Genomic DNA, 26,306 nt, shown 5'->3' with positions numbered 1-26,306 from the left:
TGTAGTGAAAAGTGTACGATAGGTTCTTTAAAGATTTATGAACAGGAACTGTAAAATTTCCCCAGTATTGGAAGTGGTCATGATGTAGAGAGAGTTAACCATAATGTGTATTACAACCTGAATTAGATGAAAAACCATATTCAGAGATCTAATTTTAGGGTATGTTAGCCAGAGCTTTCAGTGATCATCTAAGATGTTTGCAAGATGAACACTAACTATAGAGACTGCTGGTATGTCTGAATTAGACTTGGAAAAGTTTCATTATTCTAAAGACTGCCAGATTTCAGCAGTTAATTTCTCAAGCCTTGAATGACTGTTGTAACACTGTAGTTGCTTACATTTTTTAAGTTTTGCTCTACAAAATCACGTTTGCATTGGATGCACTTAAATGTGGATTTATGAACATAAAAAATAGATGCATTAAATCTGGTATATCAGAAACCAAGTGCCGATTTTCAGTAAATTTGGCTTCTTGTTACGATTAGATTTTTGTGAATGTGAAATAAAGATATTTTCCTGTGCCCATATTCCATTCCAGGTATGATGTCCTTTCAGTGCCTTAGGGGCCCCTGTTAGCTGTTAGGCCCCTTTAAACAACAAACATCATCAACCTTTCACTACCTTTCCTGTAGAATTACCTTACTTACACATGATTTAAGACACTTTACTTCCGATATACAGAATTGTAAATTATTGTTTGTAGGAGTATTTTAAAGTATAAAGTACACTATTAGTGTCAGCTGAGGCATATGCGACTGTTAATGGCGATTCGTCTGTCGGATTGAGATGTCAAGCCTTGAGCAGACCCCTTGGTTTTATTTGACAGGAGTAGGATATGTGCTGGCACTGGTTTTCACCCTCTTCCTTCCTGCTGTCATGTCATTCATTTAATTTCATCTTATTAACTCCTGTGATGACGTCAAGAAGGGCATCCGGTCTTAAGAGCTCTCTACGAAGACTCATCTCGCTTCATACTCAACCCCGTAAAGAAACAGGACAAACATAACATTAGTGTCAGCTGAACATGAGTTCTGAAATTGATTTCAAGTTTTTGGACTTCAACTTCAACTCTTGTCTTCAGCATCATACTTCTCAAGAATTTAATTTGTCACTGTATTAGATGCTCCTCTTTTTATCATTGACTGGGTTCTGGTCTATATAATGAATGATAGACATGTTACACTTAGGTTCGTATGTTTGTTGGCACTTCCTTTTCCCGTAACAAGTTTTGAACACTGAATGATGTTTTGCAGTGAGCTTGACTTTGCTTCCTAGACTGTTTATCATACTGTACTAAATCATGGAGCTAACTTGCAGATGTAAATTCTTGGAGAAAATAGTTTGAGTCTTTCAGTTTTATAAGATCCAGTGAAATTTAGACTGCTGAGTTGTGGTTTGTTACTGAAGCTATATGGTAATGTGGGGATGCTCATTCAATTTTTATGTCTAAGCATTTTTAATGCATGTCATGTATTTTCCACAGGCCCAGATGATGATGATGATGATGATGATGATGATGATGATAATGATGAAACACTGGACAGTGGAAATCTTATACGTTCATATTTTCTTTTATTTGCAGTTTAAAAATCCACTGATTATGCTGCTGCTGGCTTCTGCAGTGGTCAGTATATGTATGAAGCAATTTGATGACGCTGTCAGCATCACTGTGGTGAGTACATTCTTTCAAGATCCATCTTTGTATAATAGTTATGTCCATTTGCTTCTAGATTCATTCAGTGAAACATATTTCCTTTGTCATATACATTCATCCTTGTAAAACTACAAAACTATTTCTTTCACAGCTATGTAATTCACTCTTCTTTTGGAGTAAGAAGTATTCTTATTTATGAATGGAACGAGAGAAAATAAAGAATGAAAACGCCTTACCTCTAGATAGGTAGAGCCCTGCATGGATGCGGATATCCATGAAGTTAGTGTCTTGGCGGATATAAACTGTATGGCAGTGCGGGTAATTTCTGACTAATGTCGTTTATTGATTTTCATTCAGGTATACTCTTGTTTTTGCTTGTGGTTAGGTAACCCTTGACATTGGTATGGGAGAGCGGTGATATATAAAGAGCCTTGAGACCACAAAGCTGTAAATCTGATCTAAGTCTAACTGGCTCCTGCCCGCAATTAATTGAAGGAACAAAGGTCAATATGGCGGTAGTTATCGCAAGAGAAAATCCCTCATAAGCCTGTGACTGTAGGGGTTCTAGTGCCAGGTGTCAGGCCTATTGTATTGTTTTATCAGATCTATCAGTTTCAATACCTTGGGTGTAATATACGGTAGTTAAATATTTAAATTATCTGCGTATAACCATTTGCGGAGAAAGGTGCGGGTAAAGGAAGTGCGGATGCGGATATTATTTTGTATATCCATGCAGGGCTGTTTAGATAGGCCCCAAATGTATTGAAGAAAATGGATATTTTCCTTCCAGATATGGTGAGAGGAAAGAGGTAATTTTAGTAACAAAGTAAAATGAGATATTTTTTGAAGGCTAGAGGGGAACTGTTTTTCTGGTCGCAGAGATAGACAATCTGCTGCCACAGGCTGAGGAAAAAACTTAAATTTCATGGGATGAAGTTACTTGATTAACAATGCAGTCACTATCATCACATAATGCCCAGATCATTCTGTAATATGGGCTTTAGTGCACTCAAGTTTGTATTATTTGTTGTTTCATTGTAGAATGCCTTCTCATTATTTTGAGTCACCTATTTTGTTGGTTTTGATTTTTAATATTTAAAAAAAATTATGAACAGATTTTAGCTTCTGTACAGATCGATAGTATTTAAGAGGACAGTTAATCACATCACTTTATTGTATATTTCTACTAAAGATACTTATTGCATCATTTGCTATTTGAATTCAAAGGTCTTCATCCTTGGATCTCTTTCATTGGACAACTTACAGTTACATATGAAATTAAAAAAAAAAAAAAAAAAAAAATTGTAATTAGACATAGGTAGGTAATAAGGATGAAGTTGAAAAGTTCCTTTTTATATTTGCTTGTTGGCCTTTCTCGTGCCTTATTAAAAGAACTGTGTAGAAATGAATTGATATATATTTTTCTAGTTTACAAAATACTGTATACTGTATTTTTTGAAGGGAATGTCTAGGAGTCTGATCACATTACTTAATGTTCTCTTTAGAAATCCTTTCATAGATATCTTAAATTTCTTCACTGTCCTTGAGTAAAATTTCATTAGTATTTCCAATGTTAAATTCATCTTCCGTGTTAAATATATAATCCACAGTACACATTTGGAGGGGATAAAATAAAATAAAGTTAAGCACTGTAACTTCCATTATTTGCAAATTAATGCTTATTAGAATATGGCATTTCAGTCCACATTAACGATGAACATTTGTACATGATTTCAGCATATTATCTCAAAGAATGACAATTTATCTTGAAGACAGACAGGTTTACCCATTCTTATAGTAAGGCTTACATTAAAATGTAATAAGCACTAACACTTTTAAATGCAATACCTTCCTCTCTCTCTCTCTGTATGTCTAATACTGGTGGTAGCTCGATCTTGTGATCAGTGAGCATATTGCTGTTTTAGTTGTCTCTCCTTAGACTGGATTAATATAACTCTAGTTATGCTAGTCTATCCTGTGCTAATCTCTTCATCTGTATGTAACCATTGTATCTTTCATCTACTCTAATGTCATATTCACATCTGTCTCCTATTTTTTTAGATGTTTTTGAGAAGAAATACACCTTTACAATATTGGAAATGATTTACTGTTCCTTTATTTTATAATAAAATTGGTGGTATGTTTAGTCTCTCTAAGAGACATCTTCAGCCATTCAACACAAATAAATAGCAAAGATACATATGCATTCCTAACAAACACTGAACTATTTCTTGAATAACATGTTGAAATTTTTTTTGAGTTATATATAGTCTCTACATGAATGGCCACTGTTATAGTCATACATTTAAAAAAAATACATGCAATTAAATACGTATATGAATAAGTGTTTATCTAAGTGAAAACTTAATTTTGAAGGCAGGTGGCTGCTGTGAAAGTGAAGTGTTGATGTCCTTGGCCGTTGTGTAATGCCTTCTTAACTGGTCCTGGAGTTGAGTAACCGTCCTGCTTGTAGTTCTGATCTTGTAGACTGGGACAGAGAAAGGTTCACCAGAGACACTAAGGTGCCCAAATGTTCCTAGCAAACCCAAGCTGGGTACCAAGGGTAATCAACGCACTAGTAGGACGAGAAAGTCTACAAGAGAATAGTGGGGATTTCCCAGCTCATAGAAGAACCAACAGAAATGGGCAAAGACTTAGTTCTGTAGGAACTTCAATTTGAAACTGATGTCCACTCATTACAAGAAGCTTCTTAGGAAACAAACAACGTGGGCATCACCAAACAAACTATTAGGAGAATATCAAATTGATCACTTTGCAATCTCCCATAGAAGTCAAAAAGACATTATGAATGTTAAAGTTAAGAAAGGAGCCAACATAGAAACAGATCACTATTTAACAATCATCAAGGTAAAGTTTATTCCCAGCAGCAAGAAGAAACTCACAAACAAGAGTACTAAGATTCAACACTCAAAAGCTGAAAGAGAACAGCAACAAGTACCAAGAACTGACGAACATTCCAACAACTGAATGGAAGCAAATGCAGCAGACCATGATAGGAGCAGCCAAAGAAACAGCATTACTCAAGAAATCACAAAAACATCCATGGTGGAATGAAAGATGTGAACTGGCAACATCACTCAGACTACAAAGATGGAAGAAGTGGTACTCATCAAAGAAAGAGGAAGATTACAACAGCTTCAAAGAGCAAAGAAATTCAACCGCAAAAATCATAAGAGGAGAAAAAAGAAAATTTGAGAAAGAACAACTAGCTGCAATAGAACAAAATTTCCAAATGAATAACACTAGGGACTTTTACAAGGCATTTAAGAGGAGCCTTTCTAAATACCAACCACCGAGCTTGTGTTTCAAGAAAAAGGATGGCACTGTCGCAATAAACATGAAGAAAATTGCCAACTGTTAGCAGAATACTTTAAACGGCTACTTAACTGCCCAGTTCCAGAGGAGAAGCTCGCCACAGAACATACGCAACAGAACCCAGACTCAACACCGCCAGATGGAACAGAAATCACAAATATAATCAAGAAGCTTAAGAACAACAAAGCAGCTGGTGAAGACTCAATAACCAGTGAACTATGGAAACATGTGAGCAGCCCCCAAATCATCAAGAAATCTGGAACACTTGTAAGATTCCTGATGATTGGAAATTAGCCTTAATACACCCACTACACGAGAAAGGGGACAGAACGGATGTCAGCAATTACAGAGGCATCTCACTCCTTCAAGAGACATACAAGATACTATCTATGGCACTGTTATCAAGATTAGAACAAGTTGAACATAAAATCGGCGAATACCAGGGAGGCTTTTGGAAGGGATGATCATGTGTGGAACAAATTTGGAACCTCAAGACAATACTGAGGGACAGTTGACAGGGGCAAGAAGTATGTAGCAGTTTTTGTTGACTTTAGAAAAGCATATGATTCAGTTGATAGGAGCATATTGTTTAACATCCTTAGAGAAATGGGTACAGATAACAAGACATTACAGCTAATAAAGACCACCTTAACACATACTCAAAGCTTAAGTTTATGGGAGAGATATCTGAACCCTTTGAAATCAAGACAGGTGTAAGGCAAGGAGATTGCCTATCCCCACTGCTGTTCAATTGTGTCCTGGATAAAGTCATCAAAGAATGGGAAAAAAGAACATTCAGAAAAAGGCATTAACGACCAAATAAGGATATGATACAAGAAAGAGAACATCACTATCAACTGCTTAGCATTTGCTGACGATATTGTACTGTTATCAGAAAATATTGAATCTGTGATAATACAAGTTAACACTTTAGAAGGGGTAGCAATGAAAACTGGCCTGCAGATATCATTTGAAAACACACATTTCATGACCAATATTAAAGAAACCCCAAGATACATACTAACAACAATGATAAGATAGATAAAGTTATTAAATTCAAATACCTTGGTGAGATTATACAACCTAATGGGCTTGATAAAGAAACAAACCGCAAGAGAGCCAGAAAAATGGAGCTTGCATTCCACCTTACAAAAAACACATACAACAAGAAAGCGATCTCTATTAGGACAAAACTACGCCACTATCAGGCAGTAATTCAACCAGAGTGCTTGTATGCTTCAGAATGCCTGGGATTAACAACCAGGAAAGACATTGAAGAAATTGAGAAGGAAAGAAAGATTCTAAGAAAAATCCTCGGTCCAAGGAAATGTACTGGCACATATCGATTACGCAGTAACAAAGAAATATATAAAACATGCAGTAGGATTTCAGATGCCATTCGAAAGCGAAGAGTTAAATTTTTTGGACACATTTGAAGAATGCCTGATGAGACTTGCCAAGAAAATCTTTAGCCACTTCAATAAGCCCAATAGGAAAGGCAGCTCTTATGAAAAATGGTTTGTTAACACGAAGGATTTGCAAGAAATGAACATCACACATCAAGACATTCACATTCAGAAAAAAGTTACACACATTTAAGGGTTTCCTAGAGCCAGAAACAGCGACCAAGAAGAAACAATGGACGGCTGAAAGGAAAGGAGCAGCAAGCAGGAGGATGGAGTACTGGCGCCAAAGAAAATTTAAATCATGAGGAGTTATTTACGTGATCCACAGCTGGCCAAAATCGATAAAAGAAGAAAAGTCATATTCTTTGAAAACACCTAAGTGTTACCCCTCTCTTGGCCAGAAATGTATTATTAGCTGGCTGGTAACAGGAAAGTGAGGATCAGTTTGTTTTAAATGCACAATGGACACCGATATGTGCACCATGTAAAAAAAAAAAAAAACCACCAGTTAGCTATGCTGTTTGAGCGAGACTAGTTGCAGTGCTGAAAGTACGATCATGTTGTGGTGAACTTCGCTTCTTCACAAGCTGATAGAATTAATATTACAAGAAGACCGCTCTTTCTGAAGAAACAAGGAACAAACCAAGAAGTGAGAGAATCAGTTTTGCAATAGATACCTTTTTCCAATTTACAAAGGGCACTTGGAAAATTTTGCATTGTGAGTGAACGCTTTAGACCTTTTCAAAATAATTTCCGCTACACTCAATACACTTCTCTATACGTCGAAACCAGTCACTGAACCAACTGTGCCACTTTTCTTCGGTTACATTTTCACACTCTTGATCCCATGCTGCCAGAAGCTCCTCGTCGGATGCAAAATGCCGCCCTTTCAGCTTCATTTTTACTTCTGGGAAGAGTGCAAAGTCGCATAGGGCAAGATCAGGACTGTATGGAGAGCGATCAACAGTCAACTCTGAGCTGGCAAGAAAATCCATTGTTACATTAGCACGATGTGCTGGAGCATTGTCGTGATGCAAGAGCCAAGTGTTCAGCCATGACCTTGGACGGAGCTGCTTGAGAGCCTGGATGACCTGAGGCAGAAAAGTCTCACTGTACCACTTTGCATTAACTGTCCTTTGTGTTTCTAGCACAACCTGAGTCAGGATGCCCCGTTTAGTGAAGAATACTGCAATCGTCCTTTTCTTCACTGACCTTGACTTTCGCAGTCACAGAAGTACCCTCATCTTCAAACAGCCACACCTTGTTCTGGGATTTTGTTGGGACATCGTAATAATAAAGCCAAGTTTCGTCACGTGTAACGATGCTATTGATGTTACGCGAAGTCCCATTTTCAAACTGTTTTAGCAATTTTTGGCACCATTTCACTCGATGTGCCCTTTGTTCCTCTGAAAGTGAATGGGGCACCCAAAAGGAACAAACCTTTCTAACATGGAGATGGTCGTATAGAATTGAATGAATAGCTAGTGCAGGGATGGGGAGGGGTTCTGCCTGTCGATATGTCAACCGCCTCTCTTGCTGCAACATTTTCCTCACAGCTTCAATGTTTTCCTCAGTCGCTGATTCAGATGGTTGCCCAGAACGAGGATAGTCTTCAACCCCAAAATTTCCCCTCTGGAACTCTTTGTACTGGTGGAAAATTGTTGTACGATGTGGGCAGTCTTTCCCCAGCACGGGAGTCATTTCCTCCAGGCACTGGTCAACAGTTAATCCACGAGCAAAATTGTAGCAGATAATTGCGCAATATTCACCTTTAGACCACACTGACATCTTAACTTGCTTTCAGTCCCATTGCTTGGTAACAAGTGGTGTGAAGGTTGTGCCTTGCTGTCTTCTAGACCGGTTTTCACCCCTCTTTCATATGCATTCCCGCAACAGAGTTTGCTACATTAAAATGTTTCATTACATAAACTGGTTATATTGCTACACATTCTTTGTGGTGATTAAGCAAGAACATTCCTGTCTACCAGCAAGACTCTCCTCCCCAGCAGGACTTAATGCCAATAGGAAAAGATGAGTTTGATAGAAATGAAGCAGTACTCCCAAGTGAATAAGTCTTTTATGAAAAATTTCAAGCTGGGTAACAATTATGACAGTGATTAAAAAAACAGACAAAAAATCTTCCTATCTAATTTCCATTCTAAACATGTTGAGAACAAAGTTTATTTGGTCTGCTTCCAGGTTTCCTTCTTGCTGGAACTGGTCCATGCTCTGTTGACTGCTTGTACAGACCGATTGTATATGCCCCTTCTTGCATCTGAAACGCTTGGCCTTCACAAATTTACAGTTTCTCTTCTTATACATATGACAGCCTCTACGTGCTTTTAAGTTTCGGTCTCACGTTGTCCATTTCCTTAACCCAGACTTCCTTGCAGTCTGGTTGCCATGTGCCTCTGCTTTGTATCTATGCTGCTCTGTTTTTCTTGCCACTGTAAACTACTGCCATCTCTGTAGATTGTGTGATTTCAGCTGCTGTCTTCATTTCATAAACTATTGCTATTCTGTGCACTTCATCTAATGGAGTGTCACTTTGCTTCATGGCTTAAAAATGAAACTTGTCTGATGGTTCTGACAGTTAATTTTCATTGCTATGTGAACTTATCAGTATTGTACTGTCTTCTGTGAATTCCACTTTAGCCAGGCTGTCAGTCTCCATATCATTGCTTCTATGGTTTTATTTTTGTTAATTTCATTTTTATTTTTTTATGAGATACTTCAGCCCTCGGACTGAGGAGATTCTTGAAAAGTGTAACTGCTCTTCTTTAAGGGTGTGTTATCCTTCAACAGTGGTGCATTATGTTTCTGTAGGACCATGTCTGCTTCATATTTTCCTTGAACTTCTTCATATTCCTGAAATTTCTCAATTTCTTGTTCCTTTAACTCTATAGTTGATTTTGAGTTGATTCTTCTAATTTTTGTTTATTTATTGGCGACCTACTTTTTAAAGTGGAGTATGTTCTTTTGAGACCTTACTTTTTTCCTTTCCTCTGCTTGCATTTGTTTTTAAAGCTGCAGTAGAAAATATCTAACCTTATTTAACACTTTGAAGACGATGTCACCCCATGTGGGGTGACGGACCCTCATACAAAATATAGTATGTCACCCCTCATGGGGTGACACGGTAGTGTGTCCAGGCCTCTCAATTTTAGGCTGTCGCACGAAACTAGTGCTACCATTCGCTGTTGTATTGCATTGCTTGTTCACGTAAGGTGTTCATAGAGTGCAGCGCAGTGCCCATTCCTTTCTCAGCACGCTGTGCATTACGCAACAGACAGTAGAATTTCTCTGACACGCAACCATAAAAGTTCAATTATTAATGGCAAAGAAAATAATGTGGATTGGAGTTTATTATTACTTTATTCTTACATACTGGTTGAGATTTAGCACTCAGATGAAATTGTAAACCGGGGCTATATGTGAATAAAAATGTTTCTGCAAACCTGAGAATGTTCCCCAGTAATTGTCACTGGCTGGTGATTTGGTTGAATCATCGCCCGATGCAGCACCGGAATCTCTGCAGGTGTCCTCACTACACAAACTACTGTCGAATTCTGACTCAGAAAAGGTGGCATCACACTGCAAATCCTAAATGTCAACATCTCTTGATTCAACATTCGAACCATTTTCAAGTTGTTCTTCTATCTCTCTATCGGTAATCATGGCTTACTCAACACAGAAACACACAACATGAATTACAAGGAACTCGTTGAAAGGCACGTAAATCAACAGCTCACAACACAGAGCACAGTTTTCCACAACAACAAAGGTAAAGAGGCTGTCACCCCTGTAGGGGTGACGTGCGCTTTCTCTGTTGCATAGTCAACCTAATAACCATAAGTCACCCCATTGGGGGGACACAAAAATAGTAACTTTGAACATAAGTTATGTCTTTGATTATCATCTACGAATGAAATTACGAACATCTGTAGCCCACAAAAACCTGAAAAATGTATATCACATTTCAGCAGTTTACCACAAAAAAGCAAATTTACACGTCAACGCTAAAGTGTTAAGAAAAGTTGTAAAATTCCTGAGTTAAAATTTTAATTACGAAGTTTAATGCTTGTGGGGACTAGGGATATTTCTATTAAATTATTATTATTGTTGTTTTGATCAACCTCTGTAGTTGTTCTCCATGCCAGTTAGGTATCCATTGAGAAGGAAAGGCACTCTAACTTCTCTGTTCAGTGGCAGCCCCAAAAATTTAGTTCTTTAAATCTTTCTGGTAACCTTCAGGAAGGAAATGAATGGAATATATGCATGCACTCTCAACATTTATGTAGTCTTTGCATTATGAAATATAACTTGAGTGGTTCTTGCCAGTTCGAATCACCACAGTTACGACAACTCGTGCTGTTACTCATTATGAAAAAATAAAACCAACCAAGCTTGATAGCTGTAGTCGCTTAAGTATGGCAGTATCGGTATTCGGGAGATAGAGGGTTCGAACCCCGCTGTCGGCAGTCCTGAAGATGGTTTTCAGTGGTTTCCCATTTTCACACCAGGCAAATGCTGGGGCTGTACCTTAATTAAGGTCACAGCCACTTCCTTCCCATTCCTAGCCCTTTCCCAAATCATTGTCGCCGTAAGACCTATCTGTGTCGGTGCGACGTAAAGCAATTTGCAAAAAAATAAAACCAATCTACTCAGGAGTATAACAGCATAATGATCATTCCCTTCACAACAGCACTGAACACAGATATGATCAAATAACTGAAACAAACGTTATAAGAACCTCGGTTTATAAGTAGTGATGCCACCGTGAAGCTCAGCTCAGATGGCACCACCAGCTATGTACCCATGAATGGCGTACTTATTGTTTATGCTACTTAACTTTGGTCAGAACCAGTTTGGTATTTGTGAAGTAATTGAAAAAATGTAAGAGTGAGGGATAGAAAGTGACATTTTCTAGATTCAGATAAGGCACATGACAGTGTACCGAGGGAAAAGATCATTCCCATACTGAGAGATTATGGGATCACGGGCAGGTTATTATAGGCAATCAAAGGCATTAATGCTGTCAGATCTTCGTGAAAATTTGTCAGAATGTGTTCTTGGTTCAAAGTACAGAAAAACCTTTGATTGCAAGCAACTTGATTTGCAAGTGTTTTCCAAGATAAGCCCAAATTTTAAAAGAATTTTAACCCAGTAAACAAGGTAAGTTTTGCACTAATGGTAGTTCTGATCTGTTTGCTCAGCGCTGAATAACCGCAACTGAGTCAAGAGTTTCCTTCATGCAGTGGGATTACGGGTAATCGTCTCCCATTGTAGAGTTCAGTTAACGTGCCTTACTCATATCATTGACATCCGTACGAACTGTGCACTATAGTATTGTAATCACGTATGTGCTTAAATGAAGAATTTTTTATTTTGTGTCAAAGCGTAGTGACCGTTACTTAGTAACTTTACTAGAGCAGTGGGCCCCGTGAACAAAGAAATTTAAGAGGAAGGTGGTAAGAAGGAAATTATTACGATGAAAGTTATGAAGGAAATCATTGAAGTATGAGAGAGAGTGTGTGTGTCACACACAATTTTACACAAAATCTACATAGACTGTTCGCACAATGTTAAACAAGAAAAGAACTAAAGAGTATGGACTTAACAAAATTATTCTGAGAGTATCACAAAGAAACAGCCACATTTGCATTTGTCATTTCGTATGGAATATATGCTTTGATATAGCACGTTTGCAGAATGAATTATGCTTGCAATCCAAGTCTTTATTGTAGTTACAGGGGTTAGATAAAGCTGTATGTTTTCATTTTATTGTTCATAGTTTACATGGATCATTTACTTCTGGGTATAAAATGGTAGTGAGGGATTCAGATGAATAGAAATGTTCTAAGCAGTTTGGTTGCTGACAACTTGTTGCTAATGGCAGACAGACTATGCTGTTAGTTTGTACTGTTATCTTTGAGCTTGAAGGGAGGTGCATCAAGCTGTTCGATACTGGACTTGAGATTTCTGGAGAGGAATGCAGGAAATTGGAATGAGGGAACGTTAACAGTGACAGACAGGTGATAGTTCCACTACTGTGATTACTGTTCATTTAATAAGTTTACTTACTGTTCTTCACTGGTTGGGTGTCAACACAAACTGAAGAGATAACAAGAGAAAATGTTCAGTAATTTTGTGCAACTTGTATGAACTTACAATTCAGAATTGTCACCTAACATGCTTACCTTATGCGTTTCATTTTAGTCCCCTCTCCCGGTGCTTCTTAATCTTAGAGGTACGAGCTGGGAATCTGGTAGTAGCATTTGAGACTTAAGTGATGTCATCAGGGAAAAATAGAGGATTATACTCCAGATGGGAATTACAAAACTTGAACAAGTAGACCATTTCAAGTATTTAAGATGTGTATCATAGTAAGTTTAAGTGAATGAGAGCATATTAAGACATGAACAATCCAGAAATGACTGCTGATGCTAACAGGTGGGAAAAATGGCAGGAAGGCATTGGCAATGAAAACTTTAATTCTGGCATCATTGTTCCTATTCAAGAACATGGTGTAAACTGTGTTGATTGTTTTACTGCCATATTAAGATTCATATTCTGCTCAGAGACTGACAAGCAAGGTAATTGCTTAGGTTATGTATTTTTAAATTAAATTTTGATCTTAATGTTAAAATTGTCATTTATTCATTGCCACCTTGGATCATAGCCTGTGACTGACACTGTATTATATTTGAAATTAATTTTGTCTTCTGTCATAGGACTATCTCCTGTTATTTCTATGACTTGTTACTCTTCACTTCATGTCAAGTTTCTTTGTTGTTGATCTAAGTGATAATGTTATTTTATGTACTATCCGCACACTTTATCTTGGTGCATTTACACCCTAGTGCTGAATCGGTTGACCTCGGCGACCTTCGAGATTTGTACTGGCAACCTTTGAAACACAAACTATGAATCTCTTAAGCATCGTTGTGCGACATCTGGCGTACACTTTACGTACTAGTACTGTTGTTGTTTACACAACAAAGCCAAAGTATAGAATTCATGCTAGGAACAAGATTTGCATCGAGAAATGTTTTATAATGTTATATAATGTGTGTGACATAGTTGTTGGCTTAAGATGATAACGGTTTAGAAATTTCATATCGATCAATCATATTCTCGATTCAATTCAGATTTCATTTTCATTCAGTTGGCAGCACCAGGCAGCATTATCGATACTGGGACAGCTCCCTCGTTACTCCTCACCCCCGTATTAATGCATGCGGATAATACATGCATCTTTATTATGGATTGTTGTTTAAATGATGAATTGTTAAACCTAGGAGTCCAAGTGTAGTTCAAACTTCATTGATCATTAAGCCTGAAGTTGGTACATTTTACCAGCATAGGGGATTCTTTTCAGCAATAATAGAACAGTCATCTGATCATAAGGAGGCTTGTTCATTCCCACACTCAGCTACTAGTGTAGAGAAATGATGATAGAATAACTTTTTCAGCTCATAGTAATTGTCCTTAAATGAAAATGTTAACATATTTTTAACTGTCTCAGTTATTACTTACTACATTTTAAATTTGTAATCTTCTTTTTCAGGCAATTATAATTGTAGTAACAGTGGCATTTGTGCAAGAGTACCGTTCAGAGAAATCTCTTCAAGAGCTCACAAAACTTGTTCCACCTGCCTGTCATTGGTAAGATATTGGTGGCATTTATTACCTAATAGAATCCTTGATTTGTTAAAATAATGTATTCTGAAATTATGTAATTGCTGAATTTTATATATTTTAACAGTCCATAAATTTTCTAAAAGATGTTAAACTAGCAAATTAGTTTGGAGATAGATTACAACAGCATTTTAAATGTTCCTGTCTGGTTTCTATCCTAAATTATAAGAAATTTTGTTCTGTTCAATGTATGGGTGGGGGGAAAAACAAATTTTACTCTAATTTAAAAATTAAAGTATGTTGTTTCAGGCAACTTATTGAATTTTGCTTAATAATAACAATAATAATAATAATAATAATTTTTTCATAGTTTATGCCCTCATTAGAGCACATTAATCAGTCATATATATTGAATTCTAATAGTATTAAATAGTTAGCTTTTCAGCTTCTTCTGCTCCCAAACCTTCTTCATCCTGTTGGAGCTGCAAGAACTCTAGACGGAAAGCAAGATTCTGAGGAAAATTCTGGGACTGCAGACTATTGATAGGACTTAGAAGAAAAGGAGAAATGAGGAGCTCTACAAGAACACTAAAAAGATCAGACACAATGCGGAAACAACGGCTGAAATTCTGTGGACACCTAGTAAAAATGGACGACAAACAGCTGACCAAAAGGATCTTCAAATACATCATGGTGTTAAAGGCCACCTCCAAGAGGGTAGAACGGGTCAAGGGGGGGTGCGGTAGAAGTTGGAATTACCCTACATGTCTGCAATATGAGTTCAGAAGAAGTCAAGTCTAAAATCTTTTGAAGAGAAACCACTAAAACTCAGGCCCGAGCAGATAATTTCTGAAGAGGAGAGAAAGATGACAAGCGAAAGAATGAAGAGGTTTTGAGAAGTGAAGGCCAAGATGATTTTCAAGTTCTGTACAACCCATAGATGACCAAATTCAGAAACAAAAAATAAAGTAATAATAAATATTATTGCCATAATTAATTTTGATAATAAATTATGCTAATATTTATTATTGTTTCTTATTATTCTTATTCTTCACATTGGACCACTTGAGTTGTTCCACGTTCTTTCTCTCTGAAAGTTGTACTGTTTGGGTCTTGTGATCTGCCCAGTAGTTTTCATTCGCTCCAATCATGATTTTCTCCATTAGTCTGAAATCGCTATAGGCTGGTATGTGCCATTTCTGCTGACATTTTGTGAGCCTTAAGATGGGTGTTAATTTTATTTTTGTTCTCTGCATCTGCTATAATACAACTGCTTTGAGATCTTGGCTGAATTTCATGGATCCATTACCCTCCTGTCTTCTTTCCAATATTTTTCATCATTGGTTTGATGTATCCACAAAGACGCATCCGAAATGCTGTCAATTCTGTACCTTTATTTACAAACTGTTATTTTCACATAATACACCCATAACCTAATCAACTGCCATCATAAACAAAACAAGACTACGGAGAATAAGAAGAATGTGACTGCCATCTTGAAAAACATTTGACTGTTACACTAACATAATACCAATATAAATGGTCCATTATTGAACATTATAAATTTTCCAGCTAACTCATTCCTAGTTGCCAGCGTTTTGCCCCCTTGTGCTAGGTTGGGCTCATCAGTTGGTACTAGCACACCTACCAAGATGCTGGCTAGTGCATACCGTGGAGGTCACTGCGTAAGCTACTTGAAGCCACCGGCAGTGCCAATGCACTATGAGAGACTTTCTCTTTACCAAAAAATTGATGCCTGTTTGGCTATCAGATGATATACGTATGTTGGGTATTCAGCCCAAAGGCTGGTTTGATCCTCCACAGTTCCGCCAGCAGCTGTCGTAAATAGCCTAGGCGTCGCTGAAGAGGCATACTAGGGAAATGAGCAGTGAGGTAGTTTCCCGTTGCTTTCCCCTCCAAGCCAGAAGTTGCTATCACATATCAGTCTGCCAAGCCCACTGAAATGCATGCACCAACCGACCCTATGAGTGATATTTTCACACCATTCATAACTGGGACTGGCTGCATAAGGAATGGTATTACTAGCATCACTCATGCCTCGGTCACCTTCATATTGTCAAAGCCAAGGATGAGACTGAGACAGGACAATGAAAGTAGCAAATTTATTCTAGCCCATACCAGAAGACATAGTGTGCAGTGTAAACACATCTTGCCAGCAAAGGCATCATCAGATGATATAGATGTTGATTCCCATAGGGAACCTGAAATATTTGTCCTGAATGAGTAGATTTACAATACCAATATAAATGGTCCATTATTGGACATTATAAATTTTCCAGCTAACTCATTCCTGGTTGCCAGCGTTTTGCGCCCGTGTGCTAGGTTGGGCTCATCAGTTGGTACGTAGCACACCTACCAAGACGCTGGCTAGTGCATGCCGTGGAGGCCACTGCGTAGGCTATTTGAAGCCACCAGAAGTGTCAATGCACTATGAGAGACTTAGTCTTTTTACCAAATTTTTTTTTGTCAGAATCACACCACGAGCTCACAAAAAACTCCAAATAAACAATAACTCAACTCCACCATCAAGACCGCCTCCTTATAGATGTTGCCTGGCCAGACTTCTAGAAAGTATTACAAAACATATTTTCTCGTACATTCTAGAGTGCCCAATAGTATAGTTACAATGTAAGGAAGGTTCTACATAGTTCTCATCGTACATAGCGTTATTCTGGATATTACGGTGTGTTGCACAATATTGTAATGGATTATACATCATATATACAGGTAATAATAAATTATGTACTATTATTTATGGGTTCTTACATTAAATAAAATCATATTAATATATATAAGCACATGTTTCATGACATTACCTCACAAATAATACTACATAAATAATAATAATAATAATAATAATATTAATACTAATAAGTGGATGTAAATGCTCCATAGCCATACCTCACAAGTAATAATAATAATGATGATTGAAGCTCATTACTTGCAGTATTTACCCATGGGTTAAAGAATATTGTTTTAAAGTTATCTTAGTCTATTACACTTGTGTCAAGTTGTCGTAGAAGCTGATTTCCTGCCTGACACAAGATGTGAAAGAAATAAGATTCTTTCCTTCATTGTGTTCGTGTTTGGGTCAATCTCTCGATGGACAGTTTCATTGGGAAGTATTCTCCAGACTTCAAGCTGATGTTTTTTATTTCTGGAAGTTCTGATGATTCTTCTTTCAGTTTTGAGGAGCTGATCAGTTCTTAGTTTTATAATGTTGCTTCTTAATGTCTATTGACAGGCATTTCTTATTATATGTGCGGCTTTTAAAATTATTTTTTTACTCCTATTCATGTTTCTTTCTCGCTTAAGTCGTGTGATGATTTCCCCAAGATATTTAAATTGTAGAACGACAGTGAGTTTCTCTCATTGGTTGGCCGGCAGGCACGCCCAACTTGTCTCTCCCGTTGACTCATCACTTCCCGTTACACAATGCAGAGCACGGGAACGTGTATTAAATGTTGATCTGTCGCTCCAACTGTTCTAGTGTTGTGAAATGTTACTTCGAGGTGTAATTCTCATAATGCCTCCACATGTGTACACGGTAGAGGAAAAGGTATTGATATATCATAATTATGTTAAAACAAGAGTCTTGCCGGGCAGCCATTAGGTAATTTGTAACACAATTTCTAGATGTACGCCCTCCACATAGAGAGACCGTGCAGAAACTCTAAAACAAATTGAGAGGAACTAATTCTTTACTCGATAAGAAGCGAAGTGTTAAAAAACATTTAAATGAGGGAAAAGTAAATAAAATCGCAGAAAGATTGGAATGTACTCCTACAAAATCCTTAAGATGAGTTGGACAAGAAGCCAGGGTTTGGAAGAGCTCAGCATGACAGGCTACAAAAATGTTCAGGAAATTTTTGAAGACAGTGTTGTTAGTACAGACTTACGGCCGTCCCTGTCCTCAGATTAAACTGTTTGTGGCTTTTATTTATGGGGGAGCTTAAGAAATAGTGTATGCAAGAAACCCTCACTCCTTGGAGGAACTGAAAGAACATATCCAGAGAGAAATAGCCTCATTTACGTAAGACGAACATATACGTGTGAATCGGAGTTTCTTAAGACTATGCTAGAAATGTATGGATGCAGGAGAACATTTCCAACATCTCCTTTCATAAGGTATGAGCTTATTTTCATAATTCTTAATATTTTTAAAAATTCTTTTCTTAATTTTAATTGTTATGCATGGATAAAGTGAACTGCTGTCCTTGGTGCTAAGCCGCGGAGCGGGGGGTGATGAGTTAATGGGAGGCAGATAAGCTGGGTGCACTTGCCAGCCAAACGATGAGAGAAACTTGCTGTATGTTCATTTTTTTGATTATTTATGGTTGGGTTTTATGCTTGGGTTTCATGGGCATGATCTCAGTTTTTGCAAATATTTGTAGTCCTATTTTTAGAGCAGTTTTTTGGAGACTGGTGATCTGGGCATGAACTTCCAAGTAAAGAGCTGAGAGAGCTAAAACATCTGCAAATCCCAAGCAGTTCATTTTTATGGAGAGTTTTGCTTCTATTTTGATTGTAGGTGGGTTTACCTTTTGCCGAAATTTCATGATGTAATCGAGAGCCATATTGAAAAGCAGTGGAGATAATCCTTCCTTGTCTGAGGTCAGTTTTTGTTGTAAAAACTTTTGACTCTTCTCCCCTGAACTTTACCTTGGAAGTCATGTTGGTTAACCTAATTGCTTCAGGTTTTATGGTCCCACACATCCACTTACAAATCAGATTTAAATCGCCCTCAACATGAGTAAGCCACCCGGTCAGAACTACTGTGCACTGCTCTGAAAAATGCCATAAATGGAACAGCAACTGGAATTTTCATGTGCAGTTTTCAGTAAAGCATTCAAAATAATTGTACTAAACAACAATGATGTTAGAATTAAGATTTTATGTTGTAAATCTTGAAACATTCGGGTATGTGTAGAGGCACTTCATACTACTGTCTATCAAAAATTGGGGTCTCAATACATTTCTCTTTGCTCGAATATAATTGGATGCAAGACTTAAAATCCTGCGACATTGGAATGTGCAGAGGGCAAAGTAGGCCTTAATTTCATCCTCATTAGTTTCAAACTACTTTTCACAGTATTTTTCCATCTGGGCCTGATAATTGTTCCATAGGGTTTCCTGTGCAATGTGGGAAATGACAGGTCCATAAAGTCAAAGAACACATGCAACTCTGATACAGAATCGTCTAAATGTGTCTCTCAGTTCTGATACTCCCAGAGAGCTTTTAAAGTGATGAATAATTGGTTGGTTATCACTATTACTTACCCACACCCAGTCACTATGTTTTGCTTTTACATGCAGGGATTTACCTAGGTATGATTTTGCAGTCACTCGTATCAGATGAACTATCACCTTTATTTAAAATCTCTTCTTCAGTTCAGTTATTAATTTATTCTGATACTAACGTGTGTTTGCCAAAGGACACAGAATAGGTCACAAGTTATTTGAAGGAAAAAAAAGAGAATTGTTTATTTCAAGAAGAAATATAAATGTACCAATGAATATGAACATTTTTTAATGCTGTCAGGAGGAAATTAAATATTACATTTTCAGTACAAACGGTTCCGCATTATTGCCACTGAGAATTTTATAATCGTTATAACAATTTTGTCTTGACGAATTCTGCCCACTCTGTGCAATTGCTGTCATGTGACAAAATTTCTGGGAATTGTCCTTCTAGCCCCTAGAAGCACTCCTCTTACTCGTGTGTTCCTGACACTGTAGGCTCTCTGGAAGTAGGGTATTTTTGGTGCATTTATATATCCTGTTTTTCTTTGTCATCTGGCTGGGGAACAGTCTTCTAACCCTATCGTATGGTAAGTGATTTTTGCTTTGTTTTGTCTTCGATTGATGGCAATTGTATCAATACGGCGGTTACTTCCACCTGCCACACAGTGAACTTCATGAACCTCGAGGCTGTTTTCTTTGAGACTGCTAGCTGATAAAGATCTTGTGGTGTTATGATGCTTAATTTGAAGTAACTCTCTCTTAAGGCAGCTCCCGAGCACATCTGGTAAGGTTTCATACTCACTGAAGTGCCTGCAGTGGCCTGTGCTCATAGAACGCCTAGGTAGGGTGCTCACAGGGGTGACCATTGCCGTCATTTTTAGCATCTCTCTCTCTCCATTCTGAGGATGATGGCCCATTGCATGTCATCACCCATGAGTTGGCAGATGGTACTTTGGCAAATAATGGAACTCCTCCCTTTGTGCGGATAGTTACTCCAAGCATGAAATTCCTTTAGTCTCAGAGTTTCTCGGATCCAATATGACCTTTATTTAACTGAGGTATTAACCACATACTTAATGAATCACTGAAGAAAAATTTGCTGAAGCTTACAGTTTCAAACTGACCCGTGATACAGATCCAATAACTGCATTATGTTTTGCTGATGATATAGCAATTGTCAGAAATGATAAAGAAGCAGCCTCTATCTCGGTCGCAAGGACCATCAATATGCCGCAATAGATAGGCCTAGAAATCAATATAAGAAATTGAGAGCTATTATTATCCAAAATGGAAAATTACTCTGTAATACAATTCCAACAATCTGTGGCAATATCACAAGTACCGGCAGTGATGATTAAGTTAAATATGTAATAGTTTCGGTGAATTCTTTTTTTCTGACATTCTTGAGGTTCATGGCGTTTTCTTCTGTTTTGTGGGCTTAGAATTTCAACCAAGCTTGATGTCTTTTTTCATTCATTCTATCACAATCAGAGGTCCACCAGGCATGTCTTTTCGTTGGATTTAATGGAGCTAATCTTCTGCATTCTGTTTAAGAATTGGTATTAGGTCATCTAAATTGTCTGTTAGTCTTGTCATTCCTGTTCTTTGCCGATACTGGGCATTCTGGATTAAGTGATGAGTGTCGTATATCCTTTTCTCTCCAACTCTGTTTTGTCTTTTTCTTCGTAATGGAGTAAATTTTAATCTTGATTTTAATTAAGTAATAATCTGAACCAGTGTCTGTTCCCCTTAGAACTTTGACATTGTGGATTTCCTTGTGAAAGAATTTGTCCATACATACATATCAAATATTTCGTTGCTAAGCTCATTGGAGTTGATACGAAATGAAGGATGCCTACAAAATGTCCGATTGTTACTTCCAATCTTGCTACTTTTGAACAAAAAGGAATATAAAATATGTATAACTTCCGTGCCGGTTAATTCTTCCGTATCAATCTATACCTACTGAGCTTTATCGTTCCATGAAAAAATGGGACATGCAAAAATGTATGCAGGATGAGAAAAATCTGTTGAATCAAGAAATCTTCATACTAAAATTGATGTAAACTTCTGTTTCATGATCAGAAAAATGTAGATAACAAACTTTCTTCAGATGACTGGCATGCCTTAAATGGTAAAATATTAAAAAATAACAAACTTATAACATCTCAAATATTGGAAGTATCATCACTTACCATCTGGTCAGTTCCATCATTGTCTAAAACACTTAATTGCTGTCACTTGCCTATACTGCAGCCAGAGCCATGGCTAGAAGAATGAAGGTGTGCTTTCAGAGGCTACAAGTAGACAATAACAGTAAAAGTTCTTAGGAGAGCTGTAAACAAGCCACATTCCTGCCCTATTCATAGAATTTGGCAAAAGGGAAACCCTTGCATGGGTGATCACAATATAAGCTAGTACATATGACTCGTATGGTGCGTGAATGTCGTGTCATTTGAGCTAGAAGACCGGGCCAATGCTCCCATGAACATCACGTCGAATGAGGCAAGTGGATTAAAGTGAATTTGATGATTTTTATTTATTTGGGATGACTGTATGATCTGAGGATTTTTAAAAGTGTGGGTCTATGGATGCTATCATATGTTATTATAAGACATAAATTGACAAGAGGGTCCATCTTTTCAATACAATATATTAAGTAAATTATATTACATCAGTCTTGGGACTAGTTTCAGCCACTTACGGGCCATTTTCAGCTAAAATAAAAATTAAGCAGATCATGTGGTAACTAAAACATTTGTATACAAGACAAAGACATTGTTGCAGGGATAATTATAATATTACCATACATATAATAACAAAAATTATGGTTGTGATCTTCTTGTCATATGTCATAATGTAATATTATGCCAAGATCACCAATCATGTCTTGTGGGCAGACATAAATTCAAAGATTCAATGTGCTGTATGCAGCAAGTGGTTTCATACTTCTTGTATTATGTCAGCCTAATGACATTAGGTTCTTGAAAAGTTCAACCACACTATGGAACTATGAGAAGTGTATCCAAGCCAGAGTGTGAGTATGGGGAGTGATGTCAATCGAGCAGCTTGTGGAGGCACAATTGGGTGGTCAGTACCCAAAGAAACATATAATATATTACTTCCAATTCAGGAACAGGATAAAACTCTCTCCAAATCTCATGAGCCTACTCAGGAAGATCTTACCAAATCTCTTTCATTTTGTACCTGAGGAGTTTGATCAGAATTCTTCATTAACAAAGCTTCAGGCAGATACTTCAAAGGAATATAAGAAAGCAATTGATCTTCTCAGAACTGAAGATTTGCCATTAATGAAACACATTGAAGAAATGAAATTACAGATGGGTGACTTACAACAATACGGTAGGAGAAATACAATGGAGATACATGGAATACTAGATGTTCAGCATGAGGACCCTATTCAAATTGTAAAATATGTTGTTCATGTATTAGACCTTCTGAGATGATAGATACATGCCATGGGCTCAGGAAACCTGAAAAATAGGGCGAGTGTGTTTATTATTGTTCAATTTGTAAGAAGATAATATAATAATAATAATAATAATAATAATGTAATTTGCTTTATGTCCCGCTAACTACTTTAATGGTTTTCGGAGACGCTGGGGTGTCAGAATTTAGTCCCGCAGGAGTTCCTTTACTTGCCAGTAATCTGACACGTGGCTGACGTATTTGAGCACCTTCAAATACTATCGAACTAAGCTAGATCGAATATTCCAAGTTGGTTTGTAAGAAGAGTTGTCAGACATTTTCATTCAGAAGCGCAAGTTAAAGAAAACCTTAAGCACCACCAGCATTGGATTCAATACCAAAGAACCTACAGTATATGCAAGACGAATAAAGATCTAGTGGGGGGGGGGGGGGGCGGACTTTGGATATCTCTGGGTATATAGAACTGGCAGTATAAAATTAAAGAAACAAAACTGACATATTTCTGTATACCTTAAAGTCAACGGAGGATGTTATGAATCTGTCTTAATGATTAAAAATGGGGGGTGTAAATTGTACTTTGCATATTTATAAATCAGAATGTTGGAAGGGCCAAATACAAAGACTGCCGAAATATATACTGTTATTCATGCAACAGATTGTATAATAAAAGTCTTAAATGAAACTTGGCTCCACCCAGGAGTGTATGATGTGACCTTGGATTTGGGAGATAGTGGGTTCGAATCCTACCGTCGGCAGCTCTGAAGATGGTTTTCCATGGTTTCCCGTTTTCACACCAGGCTGTACCGCAAGTTCACGGATGCTTCCTTCCCATTCCTAGCCCTTTCTTATCCCACATTCCCCATAAGACTTGTCTGTCGGTGCTGGAGTCTGCTGGTAAAGCCAATTGTAAAAAAAACCCACTGTAACATATAATAGAGGGGGTGGTGTTTCTGTAGCAGTTTGTGAGGATATTTCAGCAGTTTCATTGACATTGGATTTGAACATCATGAAACATTTTGTATAGAAATCTGGTTAAAGCAAAAGAAGTATTATATTACACCTAATTCCAATATTAAACTCGACAATGATCTATATGAAATATTTTATAGAAATAAGTTTTTAATGTGATGTAACGTAGTAATACTAAGAGACTTTAACCTTTAATTTCAGGGAAGAATTATAATCTGTTGCAAGGATGACCTAAGTATACTAGAGCCCCTTTTACATTTCTTACAGTTTTACAGAATGACATCAGTAAATGTTCAGAATTCTTACATTTTATCATTGGATTTCATTTTGACCAATTTGAATGGTAATATAAAACTGACAAGAGAATTAGAATATCTTTTACTAGAAGATCCTTACCATCCTTCTGTCTGATGAACTGTATGTGAAACAAGTAGTAAAAAAAATTTTCATCTCAAGAGTTTATATTTATAATTTTCATAAGGCTAACTTCCATGAAAATCCAATCAGTTACGTGACTAAGATTGGGATGAATTAGAAAGTTTCAAAGATCCGAATGCAGCATTGGTTTGTTTATATAGGAAATTGGACTCGGTAATGGAGAGAACTGTACCTAAACAAAAATGTTTCAAGATGACAATGTATCCATGTTGGTTTAGACAGGAAATTCTTTAATAAAACTGAGCGAGTATCGCAGGAAATGCTCAAAATTTTTCAAATTGGTCCAGATACAAAGGTATTACAAAATAAACTAAAACTTTAATTTGTAAGGCATATAAATCTTATGTTTTAGAATCGGAACATGTATTTGCAGTAACCATAAAACCTTTTAGAACTACATTAAATACAAAATGGAAACCATGTGATAGTACATATATCACACCCCCGAATTATATGTAGAAGTTAGAGATATTATTGTCAGTATTCGATTTATTATTATTATTATTATTATTATTATTATTATTATTATTATTATTATCGTCAGTATTTCATGTGTATATTTTGTCATTTATATTTGTAAGCTGGGAGATATCCACACATGTAGGTATGAGTAATTTGTTTTGCACGAGTGGGAAAACATTGCTATATTGGAACCTGGTAATTTGGATGAGTCATGTAAATATCCCAGTGTCTGATGAGATGTGTTTGTTGATGTTGTTGTACTAGGGAAGTTCGGTGAGTCATGTAAAACTCCCGAGTGTTTGTTATTGTGTTGGGAGCAAGTATGAGTTTAGGGCATGTGCTTGACTTGGAGGTCACTCATGATTGGCGGGCAAGGACCAATCCAGACGTATCATCTGAGAGGAAGGGGAATGCCGAAGTCTTTATATAGTTTGACATCACTACAGAGGAGGTTGGCATCGTAAAGGTACGAGAAGAGAAGAGAACTGTTACACTGTATGAAGAAGACAACTGACGCACTGTACGGGAAGGAAGTGGTGCTGATATACGGTATTCGTGTGACATGGCTACAATGGACTGGACTTCAAACGTTCGTGGAGCATAGTCTTGTGCTGTTAGTGGAAAGTGGCTGATTGTGGAGAGTGCTTGCGCATTAAGTATTATAGCACTTGTGGCGGCCTAGCATTATATGTTGGTGAAAGCTATCTCAGACTTTCCATAATTTATGTTGAGGATCGACGGACGTGTGTGTATATATCTTTACAACAAGTGTTAAAATATGTGAACACAGTAGTACAAGGTACAGTATCTGTGTGATGTGATAACTGCCGATTATGAGAATCGGTAAGTCGAATTGATATAGAGACAGTGAAGGGTATTTATCTTCATACATGTACATTGTTCATCGGACTATCTACAAATGGTAGCTTAGTTCTCGCTTTCGTTTTCCCACTGTTTTCATTATTGTTGTTATTGTAAATATGGAGTCTTCCAGTAATCTTTAGTGTATGTATTATATGTATAATTGTGTGTGTTGATGAGGTGCTCATGCACGGATTTTGTTAAGAATATAGTTGGCTATTTTAGAATCGGTGGAGTTATTGATGAACCTAGGTGCAGTTCCTATTTAGTCGTTTTCAGGAGGTTAGGTAAGGCCTGCAGCAGATGTACCAGTACGCAGCATTATGTACACGCCCTGGGATATAAAGTTTATCATGCTATATCAAAATTCGAGGGATCCATTCTGGTGAACTCTGGCGCCCATACTACGGACATTTCGGTTAATTATTTTATCAACTTAATTTATTTTCAAGTATTTTATGAAGTTTTTGAAGATTTTCATTTATGTTAATTATTTATATTTTATTTTATTATTATTATTATTATTATTATTATTATTATTATTATTTATTTGGTAGTCATCAAATAGTTACAACCAATAATCTTTCAGATTAAATTGCTTTCATTGGAGCTATTTTGAATAATAGTAAAGAGATGGTGGATATCTTTGAATCCATAAAATACCTTCTTTCTCCATTACAGAATCAGATATGTTAGAAACACCTCTTATTTTGCCAATTACAGTATTAATATTGGTGAAAATGAATATTCAAAAGCAGTAAAGAAAGTAAAGCCTAGTAAATAAAGTGGTTCAGATCATATACCTCCATATGTATTGAAGAGTT

The 26,306-nt window shown here is 37.0% G+C and overlaps 1 protein-coding gene across 1 annotated transcript in view; it reads left to right on the top strand.

Moving 5' to 3' along the window:
* SPoCk (secretory pathway calcium atpase) overlaps positions 1–26,306 on the top strand; it is a 288,883-nt gene that overhangs the window by 45,912 nt on the left and 216,665 nt on the right. The window contains exons 3-4 of the mRNA XM_067135304.2: positions 1,583–1,672; positions 13,967–14,064. Of these exons, the coding sequence (XP_066991405.1) occupies positions 1,583–1,672; positions 13,967–14,064 (188 nt within the window). The remainder of the gene's footprint in view (positions 1–1,582; positions 1,673–13,966; positions 14,065–26,306) is intronic.

The sequence above is a fragment of the Anabrus simplex genome, chromosome 1 (genome assembly GCF_040414725.1).
Source record: "Anabrus simplex isolate iqAnaSimp1 chromosome 1, ASM4041472v1, whole genome shotgun sequence".
Classification (NCBI taxonomy): Eukaryota; Metazoa; Arthropoda; class Insecta; order Orthoptera; family Tettigoniidae; genus Anabrus; species Anabrus simplex.
This window is presented reverse-complemented; position numbering and strand designations above follow the sequence as displayed.